Source organism: Lacerta agilis, chromosome 8 (genome assembly GCF_009819535.1).
Source record: "Lacerta agilis isolate rLacAgi1 chromosome 8, rLacAgi1.pri, whole genome shotgun sequence".
Taxonomy (NCBI): domain Eukaryota; kingdom Metazoa; phylum Chordata; class Lepidosauria; order Squamata; family Lacertidae; genus Lacerta; species Lacerta agilis.
Window position 1 is genome coordinate 1,624,175 of NC_046319.1, and position 16,597 is coordinate 1,640,771.

A 16,597-nucleotide genomic window follows, 5' to 3' on the forward strand; every position below is an offset into this window, starting at 1 on the left:
TCAGTACATAACAAAGGTGTAAGACCCCTGCGGGTGGGGGGGGGGGAATGCAGCCACACTCATTTACCTTTCCTCTGCTCTTTCCAGGCATGGCCTGTGCTTTAAACTCTGGTACTTTGTTTTTATTTGGTTTTGGGGTTTTCTGCTCCAGAGCTTTCCCTGCAACAACCCCACTCTTTACTGCTGAATCGGAGCAAATGGCAAATTGCCATTTGTTCACTTCAGCTGTAAAGAGGAGCGGGATTTTGCAGGGAAAGCTCTGGGATGAAAAAGTTTGCCTGGACTCAAGAGTTTTAAAGTGTGGACCTCTGCGTAGAAAGTGTGGGGCAAGAGGTAAGTGTGGATAAGCTCCTAGTCCTGCCATCCATTAACACATCTGTGCTTGGAAACAGTCAGGGCCTCTGAGCACAGGTTCATCCAAATTCAGCCTCACAACCTAAATAAACACGCTTTTTTTTTTTTTGCCTGCCAGGGATCACACGAGGCCCTGCCTCTGACCCACTTCCCTCAGTTCTGACCTCGCCATGGCTCCATAAAAAACAAGCCTAATCCTGACCGTAAGAGGATGAGCTGCTTGAGAGTTGCCAGGCTCCCGGCAGGATTGGGCAGGTCTGGGGCAGCCCCGCTTGATGCCATCTCCAGGAGATATCAGGTTGCCCAGCTGAGGCAACCCTTGAGCCTCTGGGCAGAAAAGCAGGAACCTGGTTTTAACTTCTTGCAGTTCCTCCTCTTCTCTGTTTCAGGGAAAGAGGCAGGAAAAGGGTTGAGTAGTGAGAGGTCAGCATTTTTTTTTATCCCCTTGGCTCTGAATGATCCCTGCCGGGAAAGAGGCAACGACTGCTCTACTTAGTTGATAAGCCTGTTGGGCTTCTATATGCTTATATGAGGATTGTTGTCTTCACTTGTGAAAAATGTGAGACAGACCCAGAGAAACCTTGAGGCAAAGGCTTAAAAAAACACCAGATTGAGGGGAAACTAGCAATCTGTATTTCAACACACACACACAGACAGACAGACACACACACACACACACACACACACACACCCCTCCTTATTCCTGAGTGTCCGGTATTTTTGCTGCCAACATTTGTGCAACGTGGGGGTGAGAGCTAGATTACTACTAGAAAATGAAAGAAATTGGGATTCTCCTGAGTCCAGCAATTTTTTTTTTTGCAAATGTACAGATATACCCTAGGGACGAGCCACCTACCCTCCATGGCGTTTCTCTGTCAACCTCCTCACTTCTTTTAGTAAAGAAGCCTTTGATGTGTAGCTCTGATAACAGTTTGTATTGCCAACTGATCTGCAGGAGAGGAAAATCTGCTTCTGTGACTGATGCGATTTGAAATGCAGAAACAGAGAGGTGAAGCTTGCTCGTAGCATGGGCTTAAGGATTATCTCCTGCTAATCAAGCTGCTATTAAAAACACAGAAGTTAAAAACAACAAACAGCAACCCAAAAAAGTGGTGGTCAGCTTTTTTGTGCGGGGCAGCAAACAATGTCCCATAGACTTGCCATCTTTTCAGCCAGCCTTTAACAACACAAGAGTGAGCTGGTGGAAGGAGGATGCTCCCGTCAGTTGTTGCTGCTGCTGTTAAAGACACATGTGCAGTGGCCAGTTTAAAGATTGGCCGTGCTAATATGCCCAGGGCTTGTATTTGTGCAGCAAGCCTATTGTCTTGTGTTTTTATAAATAGGAACATCTCATTCTCCTTCTGTGCTGCCCTTAGGATCCATTTTAAGGCTGGCTGACAGACCTGTTCCCGTGCCTTTAAGTGCAGCAGCAGCAGATGCAGAAAATCAGTAGGTGGTGTCTCCAAACTGCTTCATTTCTGTGTGTCAGGCTACTGTTCTAAAAGCACCGGAACAGATGAAAGGTAGCAGCTTTAGCCACAAAATAAGGCTTTTTGGGAAGTCCCACATGGGGTGCCCAGTAAGCTTGCAGCTATGCCTTTAACAGCAACTTAAAATAGCAGAGATAAGTAGGTGGGGTTTTTCACAGCCTGAAGAGGAACGTGATCACCTGCTATTGCCAGCAGCACATCAGTTTGCTGGCAAGGGCAGAGCAACAGAAGCTGAAAAGTTGGCAACCCTCCACTGAACATATTGATGCCACCATATGCACACTTCTGGATTGCACCATTCCCCCCCTTCTTTTGGTATCTGAAGGAAAGGAAAGATTGCCAGAAAGCTGAACTTCCAGTGCCGTGCCAGAGAGGTGCACTCCTGTTTCTGTATGTGTGCACAGCTCTGAACACAAGGAAATTTTCATCTTGCAGTTAGTAGATGGCATGACTACACTCAGGGCTTGAAGGATGATTCTGTAATTTCTTTCTCTCCACTCCCAACCCAGCTATCCAACAACTCATTACTTTAATTTGCCTTGGTTTTTTATTTTCTTTCATGCTTAATTAGAGCTCTTTTAATTGCTCAGAGATTCTTGGCTGGAAGGCAACTGGGGAAAGTATAGGATTAGAGAAAGAAGGAGGGTGGAAAATGATACATATTTATTAGCATTTTCTCTCTACTCAACAAAACAGACTGCATTCCAACATCTATTATTGCATATCTCTGTTTGGGCAATTAAAAATAACCCTCCCCAACCTCCCCCTTTTATCCTCAGCTGCCTAATTAATTATCCCTTCAAATAATTGCACTTAACATTTCTTAAATTATATGTGGATGTGTGAACATTACACATGAGAAGAAAGGAAGGCACTTGGCGTGTGCTGGTCCTTTAAAAGCAGAGTTGTCTGGGAACACTCCTCAGAGATGTGCCTGGCAACAGCTAGGAAGATGGGGGTCTGCTGCTGGCAGAGCAGAGAAGGTGGTCTTTGCTGGTCTTTGCTTAGGGCAGCTTGAAAATACACACACACACACACACACACACACATGCATACACACACACACATGGAAGGGGTGGGAAGATTTTTGTGCAATAATATCATACCCACAAAGATGGTGTCGTGTGTGTCGCATCCTGCGATCTGTCACGGGTGCTTAGCGTACTTTGGGCTCTTAACATTAATATTTCTACTGCTAAGAAGATTAGAAGTTCCCTTTATTAGTTTGGGTGGTGCTTTGTTCCCCTCCCTGCTCTTCCTTCTCTGTTATCAGACCCCTTTTATTTCTGTGTCTTTTAACTGCTGAATTAGCGGGAGACAAACCTGCCTATATCCTGTTTGCTTGTCTTCTGTCTTAACTTGTACCTGGCCCACAAGGCAGCTGAGAAAACCAAGAAACCCACCATTAAAATGCTATAAAAATGTGCAAGGTTAAGATCAGCACTGAAACAGTTCAGTCAGTAGAGCAAGATGAGGCTCTTTCTTGCATTGCAGGGGGTTGGATTAGATGACCCCGGTGGCCCCTTTCAACTCTACAATTCTAGGCTTCCAAGTTTCCAGGGAAAAGCACCCAAACCTGTGCAAGTGGTTTTAGTTTTATTTGTTTGTTTAGACAGTTTATTTACTGCTTAATTGTAGTTGCCTCTAAGCAATGTACAAAAGACTCAATACACTGAAAAGAAAAATCAGTTAAAATTATAATGTCAAAATTCAGTTAAAATGCCTGCTGGAATTTTTTTTTAAGTATTTATTTATTTACTGCTATTCATTAAAAAATATCAAAGCAGTTTACAACAATTGTGCATAAGACCATACAATAAAAACCATATTTAGAAAGTTGAAATCAGAAATCAGTTGTTATGGGAAGATGTAGTCTTCATTGCCTGCATAAATCTGACTGAACAGAAAGGTTTTCAGTAGGCGCTTAAAAGCTGACACAGAAGGACTTTATTAGGTGCTGGAAGTTCAGCAGGGAGGAGGTCTGTCTGACCTCTGCTGAAATGGTCTCCAAGCCCTGAACAAGGGACTTCTGGCAGACATGCACCAAACATCTGAGCCATGGGGGTCCACTAACAGTGACTCCCACCCCAAAGACCTCAGTAATAAGACAGAGATATACAGGTAAGGAATCAGGGAGCTCCCTTGACACTTTAGGGAACAAAGCGGTCTTCAGTGTTTATCCATTATGAGTGGGCTTCTCAAGCCTCAATCCTGAGCAGGTGGGATGCTTAACTCTATATGCGTTGTCTACACACACACACCCCAAGTTGTTTTTCACTCACTTGTTTCTTAGGCTAGGAAGAAAAGCAGCCATGGAAGGGTTCTCTTTCAATCTCTCTCTCTCTCTCTCTCTCTCTCTCTCTCTCTCTCTCTCTCACACACACACACACACACACACACACACACACCTGCCAGCTCTCTATGAATCTGTCTCCCAGCTACCATGGGAGGGGGGCCTTGGGAACCCTGTGTTTTGCTCCTAACATCTATTCCCTCCACATGCCCACATGCTCTCTCTAGTGAGAGCCAGCCCTATGTGATGCGTAGCTCTGTCTGTCTGCCTAGGCTTTCTCCTCCCATGCCTCCACTTCCCCTACTTGGACAGGCTCCAGGTAAAACCTTCCCCTGCGCTGCACAATAGCACCCTGGAACATGTTAGCTCTGGGGCTGGCAACTCCCGACCTGCTCCCCTTTCCGGGTGTGGAGGCGGAGAGGAGGAGCAATAAGGCACCACAGGAGTAGCCTGGCTTCTCAGATGCTCTGTCTGATTCATGGGGCTCCCATGTCTTACGGAGGCAACAGGGCTTTGTTTTTACTGGTTGTGTTTTGCAAAAGAGGCCCATTTCTACAAAGAGAAGTGCTGAAACTCAGAGACCGATCTCTGTTCACAGCTGGACTATGATTACTCAGTGGGGATGGGAACATATTCTCAGAGGCACTCTCATCATCTCAGAATGATAGAATCATAGAGTTGGAAAGGACCATGAGAATAATCTAGTCCAGCCCCCTGCAATGTAGGAATCCTTTGCCCAACGTGTGGATCGAATCAACGCATGACCCTGAGATTATGAGTCTGCAAATCATTTTCATAAATGCAATGCTGCTTTTTGTCTCAGAAACGTGCTACCTCAGTTAGCAATGGGTGTTTCAAAATGTACACTTGGAAGCTGAGACTGTTCCCTTTATCCAGTAAACATCACAGCATTCTTCCAAAGCATTCTCCATAAAACTGTGGTCCACAATGTTTTTTCAGGTGATCTGTCAGTTTACAAAATAATCCTAATTATGTAGGGAAATGTTGGAGGTAAAGATTTTGATTTTTTAAAAGGGGGTGGGTTCCAACTCATACACATGCAATCCTGCAGAGGCAAATCACTTTGCAATTTTAAACTGACAATGGGCTAACTTATTCAGCAGTGCAGGGATGCAGTTGGTGAGATGTGGGGTTATTTTTAAGGTGGGGGAACCTGAAGTTGCAGACTTTTCCAGTGCCAGATGGTAGCATGTATCAGACAAGGGACTAGCTGATACCACTTCTGGCACTTGGGAGCTGGTAGGTAAAGGGAGGATTGTCTCCCACCTCTAAGCTTAATCCTGTTTGTCTTGCAATCCCTTAATGCAATTTGCTGGCGTCCCCACAGCAAACAGCTTACCTGCAAACCCCTTTACCTGCTGACCTCTTCTGTTAAGCTTGTGCAAAACAGCACACAATGCTTCATGGTTCCCTGTTGGCTACTGGGTTACTTGCTAGTTGAAAGATCATCAGCATAGGTTAAATCTTCAAAGGGATTTACTAGAGGGAATTGGGACAAACATCACCTGGCAAGATCAGGAATTTCCACAGACTCCCAGGCTTGTGCAATGTGCAGGTATACAAAGCTGGGGGAGGCCAGAGGGGCTGGGCCAGCTTTTCAACATATTTAGCCCAATTCAAAAGCTGGAAGGTTTCCTTACTGCTCCCTTCGCTCGCCCACAGCTCTCTGACATGTATTCTGACTAATTCACCGCTTGAATTCCCCACGACCTTGATGCTACCAGCTGCTCCAGCTGAGATTGCTAATCAACATCAGCAATCACATTTATAAAACTACAGGGAGTTTTGTGGCACTATTAAAGACTTACAGGTTTACTGTGGCATAAGATTTTGTGAAGGAAAGCCCAGTTTGTCAGAAGCATGAGGGTATCCCCAGTTGACAGAGAATCACACACAGACAAACCTACAGAGGATGGATTGTCAATCTGGGGCCATGAGGCCATGCGGTGCAAGAGGAACAGCAGATCTGTGGCATTTCTAATCTATGCAAAGCTTGTATGTATATAAGATAAGATGCTAGGGAGGTGGCTTTATCATTAATTACTCCTGTTGCAAATGGCCACCACGCTTCTCTTGTAGACATTGGATCTTTGCATAGACATTTATGCTGGGTGAACCTCTTGCTTTGCTTGGCCTTTTGGCCCACTGTTTATACCCCCCCCAAAAAAAAAACCACTCCCATTGTGTGTGTGTGTGAGAGAGAGAGAGAGAGAGAGAGAGAGAGAGAGAGAGCGCACTAGGGATACTGTGTCATGTATCAGACAAAGTGGGCTCTCATCCAAGAAAATGTAAACTAGAATAATTCTACTGCTTTTTGGAATACATAAAAGTAAGGCGGAGTTTCAGGATCCCATGTGTTACACACTTCTACTAACCTTTAAGTCCCACTGAGTTCCATAGGGCTTGGCCACAACAAAGTGGGCACAGGATTTCAGCCTTGGGACCGACCATCCTAACCCTGGAGCCCTGCCACTTTGCGCCAGCAAGAAAAGCTAGGGTTGCTATATGTCAAAATGTGAAGTTGATGAGATATTTTAAAGGAAAGTTGCCAAATCTTGACTTCTGACATGGGTTGCCTTACATCTGGTTTTCCCAGACATTTAAGCGATTTCTGCCCAGACACTGTTTTGGAGTGCTGCATGTTCAGGAAATTCTGGATGTAAGGCAGCCCTAAGAAAAGCAGGTAACCAGCAGGCCTGGACTGGCTGAAGATCCAGTGGATCCTTGGGCACAACTCCCCCTCTTGCCTCTGAAACATGCCTTTTGGGAGCTTTGCACTGGCTGCCACCGGTTGGGATGCCACCAGCAGTAGCTTCCAGTGGTGTGTGCTTTTAGGCAGCTGAGACCCCATCAGTGAAGTCCAGCACAGCCAGGCAGAACTGAGCAGAAAGACATATCCTCTGCCTCCAAACACCATGCAGCACACAGGCTAGATTGCTTTGTTCAGGAAGTAATCTGCAGTCCTATACTCACTTACTGGCAGGCAGCTCTGTGGAACTGAATGGAACTTACTAAGTTGACCTGTGTAACTTCTGCTGAAGGGCAGCCTGCAATGGAAATGGTGGGGAAGGGAGGGGAACTCCTAGAGGCTGCTGAAGATACTCTGAATACCTTGCAGTGAACAGAGAGTTCAAGCAGATGGCCTGCCAGGCCTCCTCCCACTCTAATCGCTCTGTTGTTGGTACCTTTAGAAGCAGATCCGTTGTTTAGCACACACACCTGCCCTGGTCTTCTTTTCTCCATTGCCCTGCAGTAAGTTGGCTGCCGCCTTCCACAGCTGAAGCAACAGCTGAGGCGTTCTGCTGCGATGAGCTGAGCTGCAGGACATCTGTGGGAAGGATGGTTTGCACAAGGGACTCCATGAAGTCTGGCATAGAAGCTGGGGAGACTTTCAGGCCTGGACAGGTGGCACTGGCAGGGACAGGTGTGGGGGCAGAGGGTGAGGCAGGAGCATAGGGTTGCCATATTTCAAAAAGTAAAAACCAAGACACCCCAAATGTTATTGAGATTTTTTTAGGAAGACCCCAAAATTGTTGAGCTTTTCTTTTTTTACAAAAACGGCAATTTTTTTTTGTTTATTTGCCAAAGAATCCAGGACAAACTGCTGCCTTCCGGAAATTGGAAATTCCCCCTGGGTGTCACTTCTGCCTTTGAAATCCCGGTAATGTCCAGGAAATCCCAGGCGTGTGTCAGCCCTAACAGAGCCACACCCCTTCCCTGCTGCACTATAAGGTGGATTTCAGCTTGGGAGAAAACAGCTGCAGGGCTGACTCACCTGGCGGCTTGGATAGATTCTGGTTCTCCACTTCTTTTGCTGGGGAGGCTGAGTTTCCACACTATACAGAACTTCTTTGTCCTTCTGCCTTCTCCCTACGAGACAAGTCTCAGTACGCCAAGTAGGCGGCTTGCTTGTGGCTACAATATCTAACTATCAAGCAGAAAGATTCATTGGGGGACCTTTTCAGTCAAAGTTTGTTGTGATACAAAGCAAGTTGTTCAGTAGTGACTTCCTAACCATCTTTAATGAGAAATCAGCCCTATTGAATTCAGTGGGATTTCCACTGCCGGGTAAGTGTGGTTAGGCTCGCAACCTAAGCTTTCCAGCAAAACAAGGCAGCAGGATTTGCATTCCCTTCAGGGCAGAGGGTAGGAGACCAACAGATCTGCCCAAGCGCCAATCCACTGAGAAGTTCCTGTGCAAAAGCCCCCTTGATATGAGCTGGGAGCTGTGCAAGTAGGCAGACCTAGGAGGGGTCTTGCTCTCCCTGCAGGGTGGGCTAGTTGCTGGTGTGGCACACAGCTGGAAGCAATGGAGCTAGTGGCCATGGGGCCCAAAAAGCTGATAAAGCTTGCATGGTCATTTGTCTGTCTCCTCCATCCATGGTTCTGTCCTGAGAAGAGGCAGGGGGTCCCAGGAGGCTGAGGGAAGGGTCTGGCAGCTTTGTTCCTTTTCTCTCTAGAGGGCATCAGACCACTGTCATCCTCTGTTTTCCATGCGGGCCTTCCAACTTTTTCCACACTGCAGAAATTCCAACGTTTTCCAGAAGCAGTGCATTCTCCACAGCTGAAATGTTTCCTCAGCTAAGGACATATCAAGGGTGCTTCCCAACTGTTCCTATTTTCAGACTGGATTCATTTGCATACTGGCACATTCAGGTTAAAGGTGTTTAGTGCTCATGCACAACAAGCCTGCTTCCCCACCCCCAAAATCAGACTCTGGCTATAAGGAAAGTGACAGGTAACACTTGCTCTGACACAGCATCCTCTGACATCCCCACAAACGAAAAGGAATGAATGCTCAGTGCATAGCTGGCATTGTCTGATCTCCCTGCAAACAAATCAGGATAAATGCTCAATAAACAGGTCATCTGGAAGCAACTGCAGTGCTAAAACCCTCTAATGCTCTGGCTCTGTAAAGTGTGGCCGTACCATTGCATTAAAGCCCTGTGCCACCTCTCTTTCATTATAAACTGGAAAAGGTTTTTTTTAGCCACAATTAATGGCACCCACCAGCCGCAAGCGTTATATGGAATGGGTGCTAAGTTTCATAGGGCTCCACCCACAGCAGTAGCATCACTCCTGCTAACGTGGAGAGAACATAGTGGGGGGGGGGCACAGAAAAACTGCAATAATGCAGTTTTACCTGTGTCTTACCACAGGAGAGAGGCATCTGGGTAGTGAGAGAGTATTCAGTCTGGAAACACATCTGCTTCTTTCTCTCTCTCTCTCTCTCTCTCTCTCATGAATGTTGCATGAGCTGGTGTAGAGGTTAAAATTCTGGGCTAGGGCCTGGGAGCCCAGCCATGAAGCCCACTGGGTCACCTTGGGCCAGTCTCTCTCTCTCTCTCACTAGCTCACCTACTTCCAAATGATATGCCTCTACCTCCCTCTCTCTTCCAGGCCTGCTACCTCTGCTACAGCCTCCTGACGCTGGCCAATGTGGTTGTGGGAACCACAGCTGTCCCTTTGAGAGATCAGGTGAGTCAGGATCCCGGAGCGAGGACAGCAGAGAGCTGCTATGTTGAAAAGGGGGCTGTGCCCAGGCCGGCTAAGAGAACAGATCGCTCACCAGGAGAAATGAAAACTGCACTGTGTGTTACATTTAGCCTACGGTTACCAGACGTCCCCGTTTCCTGGGAACAGTCCCCAAATTTATAAATCAGTCCCCTGACAAAATCCATCTATTTAGTAGGAAGTTGAAAAGTGTCCCCGGATTCATTGGAAAAAATCTGGTAGCCTTAATTTAGCTTGGTGTGGTGGAGAAGGAGGCTGGAGGCAGGCCAGCTTTGTGGGCAGCATAAACTGCAGCTTTGCGGCTCTGCTGCAGCCAGCTAACACACACAACACACAGAAGCAACAAAAAGTTCTAGCTCAGAGCAACCGTGGGGCTGGAAGCGCCACAAAGCGGAACTCAGTTGTGGGGCTGCAGTTTGCAATCAGCAATGGTAGCCTAGCAGCCACTTGGGAGGGTGCGCTTGGACAAAGAAGTGGCTCTCCACTTTTCCACTCACAAGGCAGTCCAAGCAAAAGCAAGAGGAGAGCAAAGGGGCTGAGCTACATATTACACACAATCTTGTCTTAGGCCTCCCTCAATTTAAGACGTGTTTATGTCTCCCCATTCTCCTTTTGTCTTGTTTCTCTTCAGACTCCCTTTAGAGGCAGCCCTGTGTTGATACAATTAGCTGAATCAAGTCAGAATGATTTAAGCATAGCAGAAGCATTTCTGGTTGAAGGCCACCCCACTTTCCTGCACATAAAACTTCCCTGCATGTGTGGGAGAAGGTTCACCTCCACGTTATCTATTTAAATTATATCTAGCTAAAGGCCCAGCAGTCTTTGTAAGCAGGGGCATGGGGCAGTGCTCAAAAAAAGTATTATTGTGGGGAAATACAGTAAACAGTATTGAAGCCATAATTGTGTGTGTCCACAACAATAGCATCATGAGTACAAATCATAATAAAAGTGCAATGAAAAGGATGTCTGGTACCCAAAAATAATTTATTTATTTATTTAATTTAATTTAATTTATTATATTTGCATATCACCCTTCATCCGAAGATTTCAGAGCAGTTCACAGCATAAAGACACAAAATAAAGACACAAAATGCATAATAAAAACAAGAAAAAAACAAACCAATAACCCCCCTCCCACAAACACATACAGATATAAATGTGCATGATTTTTTCACATTTCAGATTGTGACTTTCCCTGGATGCTGGATATCATCTACCCTGGTGCAGAATTCTGATATTTATATTTTTTTAAAAAAAAAAACAAAAGTTATTCTCCACTCTGCTAATGCTTCACCAGACAAGAGCAGCTTCTGCTCCCCCGGCTGCTGTCCCCTGAAAGATGCCTCTCTTTCTGCCTTTCTGTTTCCTTGCTCCCACACCAGAAGCACCTCCAGCAGCTCTGCATCCAGTTGCAGCGACACATCAGCACCAGCATACGGGAAGACACTGGCCTCATGTACCGCACTGAGCTCAAGGACCTGGCTGCCCAGACCTTTGTCAAGTGGGAGGAGCTGCATTCTCAGGGCTGGCTCAAGATAACCTCCCTGCAGGTAACTTCCATGTAAAGAGGGACCTTGAAACGCGTGGGAAGGGGTGAGCGAGCCCCTTTCGTACGTTCCTGCAGATGGTGAGGCAGAAGAAGGGTCACAACTGTATTCAGGAGACGGTGTGAAAGAGCCTCTGTGCACACAAACTCTGCAAAGGATCCTGACTCCGCAGATGGAGCTGGGGCATTTTGGAACATAGATAGGCTCTTTTGCAGCTTTCACCAATCAGAAGAAGCTGCCTTAGCATGGGTCCTTCTAGCTTAGTATTCTCTACACTGACCAGCAGCTGCTCTCCAAGGTTTTGGGGAGCCTGGAGGTGCCAGGGATTGAACCTGGGACCTTCTGCTTTGCCACTGAGAAGAGCATCCAGAGCTGAGCCAGGGCCAGCAAGCACAAGCAGGTGCAGTCCTGTTCACACAAAAGTGCAATGGAACAAAACATGTGAAAGAAGTCAAAATGCCACCATGAGGCAAGCTGAAGATGATGGGAGGGTGCCCTTAAGGGCAGTACAATAAGATACAGACCAGTCTGACCACAGCCACTGGGAGGACCAGGAGAACTGTTCTGTGCAGTGTGTGTGTGTGTAAGAGGGATGTCATTTGGATAGTCCACCAAAAGCCTGGCAGTATTTCTAGCCAGCCTGGGATGCATGGCAGCTGTGGCTCCATCTCCAGCTGTCTGTGGCTAATCACACATTACACACACACACCCATCCCTGCTGGGTGGCAAGAAGCCCACAGCTTGGAGCCAGCAGAATGAGGAGGAAAGGGATCAAGTGTGCCAGAGCTGTGTCTGACCTGGAATCATAGAATTGCAGAGTTGGAAGGTACCCCAAGTGTCATCTAGTCCAACCACCTGCAATGCAGGATTCACAGCTCAAGAATCCCTGGCAGATGGCCATCCAACCTCTGTTTAAAAACCTGCAGGGAAGGAGAGCCCACCACTTTCCCAGGTAGCCTGTTCCACTTGGTGCCATTTGTGCTGCAGGTCAGCCAAGAAAGACTTCACTTGTACCCCAAAGCAAGGAGTGGTCAAGCTCCTGCTTTGGTCCTGGACAGCTCCAGAATATTAACCAAAAAAACCCACCTGGAGCTCGTGTGTACTTGTGGTGCAAGAAAACCACACTTTCCCTTGCTTTCCACCTCCATTACTCCCAGTGACTGCAGGCCACAGCACAGCAGCACCCCCTGAACAATCCCCCAGGAGAGGAGCAAAGCAATCTCTGTAGGATGCAGACCTGGCTGGAAAAGAGCTTCCCTGGTCTGGGTGAGGGGTCTCCGGGCTCCGTTTCACATTTCCATAGGAGGGTACAATGAGATTTTAGTATGATGGTGCAAGATTCTCTGTGAGGTTGGAAGGGCTGCTCCCTGTTCAAGATTAAATTATAACACATTGGTTTATCTTCAGAACATTCCTATCTTTTAAAGAACTCAGTATGACTATGGCACTATTATGAACACAGGTTAGATAATCCTTTGTTTGTTTGTAAACTGGCCCATTTCATAGATTAAAGCAATTGCCGTTCTGTGCTTGGGGCCAGCTGAGTTGCCAGAAGTCTAGGCGTTCCTGGGAAACAATCAGATGTGGCCTGAAAGGTGATGAGACAAGGGACTGGCCTCTCTCCCACCCTCACTAAATCTTGTTCCTGGGGGGGAGAGGGACGTTGCCTGACGCCAACCCCCTGTAAAACATATCCTTGCGAATCCTGCCATCTTCCATTCTATGGACATGACCAAGTCGGTGTAGATGTCACTGACACAGGAGCAGGGTTTTTTCCAGCTGGAACTGGCCAGAACTCAGTTCCGGCACCTCTCAAGTGGGCACCATTGCCATGATAACAGAGTTATGGCGCCTGTTTTTCTAGAAAAATAGCACTAGGCAGAAATGCAAACATGCTGGGAATGTGGACTCGGATCTGCAGGGGCTGAACACGCACAAAACCTTGGTGCATTCAGAACTGTGCCAACTTAGTTAAGTGCATCAATATGATATTGCCAGTGTACCAAGGAATTGTGGGTTGACTCCAATGCCAGGCCTACTTAGACCCATTGAAGTTAATGAACATGATTAACTTAGGTTTATTCATTTCAGTTGGTCTACTCTGAGCTCAGATACAATTCTATACATTTTGAGTTTCTTTGTACATACTGCTGTACGATTTTTGAATCATATTTTAGTGCACTGGCTCTAGATGGAAAGAAAGGGTTAATAAACTCCCCCCCCCCTTGGGAAAGAGTGCCATGCCAGGGGAGGTCGATCACTAGCTTTGGGCAGAGATTTGCAGGAAAGAGCCTGGGGGGGGTGAGATCCTTTGTCTTCTGGTCAGGCTTACAAAGCCTGGCTGCAGGATCCTGGGAGCAGAGTCCGGGGGCACCACAACAGAGGCTTTCTGACCAGGGAAACTAACTACAACATTTTGGATCTCTTCCAAACCTCTGCCAAAGTTTTGTAGTTGTTTTGCAGCAAAACAAAAAACTCTGCATTTTGCAGCATCTCACAAACTGAGCAACTGATACGTCTAACATGGGGTTCATACTTAACATGAACTACGAACCCCAGAATTTGGAATAGCCTCCAAACCTTTGTGACCCATCCCTGCACCCAGGAAGCCCAAGAGGGCTGCCTAGCACTCCCACCCCAATCCCTGATTTACGAGCTGGGATGAGGCTTACATCCTTTTGTGCAAACATGATGGGAAACAGAAGCACCACTTCCATGACTCTCCTCCGCCTCCATTGCTGAAGGACTGACTCACCCCAGGAGTTAATGCTGGCTGGGCCCTTTCCTGCTAGTGTGGCGGGGGGGGGGGGGGGCTGGAGAGAGGAAATGATCTTCATTAGCATGGCTCAAATCAAAGGGGTTCAGAGCTGTTACTGCCCACTTAATTACTAAACAGAGTTTAATGAGTTGTCTTTCCTTCCTGACCTGGTGGCTGCCCTCTTTTAATCCAATCAGGCAGGACAGGAGGAGAGTGCTGGATGCATCAATAGCTGCATACAGAGTTGGGGTGTGTGGACACCTTGTGAGTTTCAGCATTGTGAGCAAGTGTTCTTTAGGAAAGGGGCACACAGAATTATTTTTAATACAGTGCCATCCATGCAAATGGCACTCTACAAAGTTTCATAAGCAATTTTTTAAAGCTGGCAATATAAATTCCTGCAGTGCTCTTGCACAGCTCCTGTTAATTGTAATGTGCAGAGAAACTTCACTTTATGTTTTACGCCTCATGACGTCTCCTACTATTGTGAGCAGGGACATCTTAGCCATTGAGGCTACTGGTGCAAGGCACCACGGCCCGAGGAGGGCGCCTGCACCCTCCAGCCCCGCTGGCAGCGCCGGTCTCGCCCACCTCTTCTCGGGCTGCGGACACAAGGAGGCTGTCGGTGAGCCTGCCGTCAGTGCTGCAGCCAGGGCTCCCTGGACAACAGCGCCGTGCCACCACTTCAGCAGAGCAGGCAGAGGCGGAGGTGGAGCACAGCTGGCAGCGTCCCCACCCGCCCCTCCGTGCCCTCCGGCTGCCCGCTGCACCTGGCCCTGCCTGGCGGAGCACGAGGGGCACCGGATTTACTTAAAATGGCCCCGATTGTGAGGTGGAAAATGCCATTTGCCTCATGCCCCCAAGTGCCTTTGGGTGACCCCAGTCCTCCACAGGGGGCAAAGGAGAGGCTGTCACTTCTGTGTCCAGGATCTGTGCATCTGCCCCCTGCAGTCATTGGCTGCGTCTTGGTCTCTAACACCACCAGCAGTTCCCAGACAATCACCCCAAATCCCTTCCCTTTTTCCACAAGGGAGAACAGAGCCAGAATCCCTGTCCTGTCACACAAAATGTGAATGAGCAGAGGTTGGCCGCTCACCCCCAGCCACAAGGTTTGCCATGTGTGCAAATTAATGTGCTTTTGCAGACCTGTCCTTGGCATTCTCCTCCTGCATGACAGCCTTCCCTGGACCCCTTCACCCACCTATGTTGCAGGGCCAGGAGATGGAGAAAGTTGCCTGTAGAGGTTCCTTCTGAGCCACATCATGTCCTGCTTGCTCATGCACTGGAAGACCTAGATGTGCTGATAGAAAGCTCCCCCACAAGCGGTTGGTTGACTGTTTTGCTGCCTGAGGATCCTGCGATCCTCCTTAGGCCCTTCTTCATGCGCCTCCTCCACAAGAGGTACAGGGGGTGGCAACGCAGGGTCTGTGGTAGCTCCCCATTTGTGGAATGCTTTCCCCAAGGAGACTTGCCTGGCACCGTCATGACATATCTTTAGGTGCCAGGCAAAAGCATTTTTATGTAATCAGGCTAATAAATCAATCTATGGTCTTTTAAACTGTGGAGGGGAGGTTTGTTTTGTTACTATGTTGCTTTTTGTGTTTTTGTACTGTAAACCGCCTGTGATCCTCAGATGAAGGGTGGTATAAAAATTTAATAATCAAACCCCCCCCCCCGCAGCAGATGTTCAAAGCCCTGCCTGTCCTGAGCACCTTGTGCATCCATCTGGAAAGGAAGAGCCCCGTTCCCCGTGGTTTGCCCTGCTGCAAGGGAAGGAAAGATCGGCAGCTGGCAAAGGCTGCTCTGGAACAGCATCCTGGCATCTGAACTTTGCCATTTCCTCTCCCCCCCCCCCCCGCTACTCAGTCAGCATATGTTGCCGAGAGCCGTACATTTTAACGGGCTGCAGCTACTTTGGACTGTGCAAAGCAAGGCAAGAACAAGCGCTCAGTTTCTAAAAAGAGAGTTGCCAGGGCTCGGCTTGGGTGGAAGCATTGCCATCTGCTCTGGTAGGAAGTTCTGCTCCTTGGAGATAGATTTCCCTGGGGGCCAAGGCCACCCATGGCTGTTAGCCCCACTGGCTGGACTTTGCCTCTGCAGTCAGAGGGTTGGGTTGTTGGAAGCCACAGGAGCGGAGAGTTGTTGGAAACCCTCAGGTCTTACTTGAGGGTTTCCCAAAGGCACCTGGTGCCACCGTGACCAGGAGGCGGGGCCAGGTGGGCCATTGGCCTGATCCAGCAGGCTCTTCTGATGTTCTTAGTGGTGAGGAAAAGTCACATCATGTCTGTTTACTCGAAAAAGGAACACAGATGAGAGCAGTGCTCAATGGGTGTGGTCCAGTGGTCAGAATGTTGAGCTAGGACCCGGGAGTCCAGGGTTCAAATCCTGAAGCTCACTGGGTGGGTGTACCATGGATCAGCCATGTTTCTCCACGTTGTTGGAGGGTTGTTGTGAGGATAAAATGAGAGGTGGGAGAACCACCTACATCACCTTGAGATCCTTGGAGGACAGGTGAGCTATAATTGCAATAATCAAGGTGGAAGGGTGGGACAACAGGCCAAGAGTGGCAGTGTCCGCAGGAGGCTTTGCTTACGTAGCTCATAGCTGCCCCCCAGAGCTG

The 16,597-nt window shown here is 47.9% G+C and overlaps 1 protein-coding gene across 1 annotated transcript in view; it reads left to right on the plus strand.

The window, feature by feature from the left end:
* The window catches only part of FAM178B (family with sequence similarity 178 member B), a 167,220-nt gene that overhangs the window by 150,444 nt on the left and 179 nt on the right, over positions 1 to 16,597 (plus strand). Inside the window, exons 16-17 of the mRNA XM_033156711.1 lie at positions 9,559 to 9,636; positions 11,055 to 11,222. Of these exons, the coding sequence (XP_033012602.1) occupies positions 9,559 to 9,636; positions 11,055 to 11,222 (246 nt within the window). The remainder of the gene's footprint in view (positions 1 to 9,558; positions 9,637 to 11,054; positions 11,223 to 16,597) is intronic.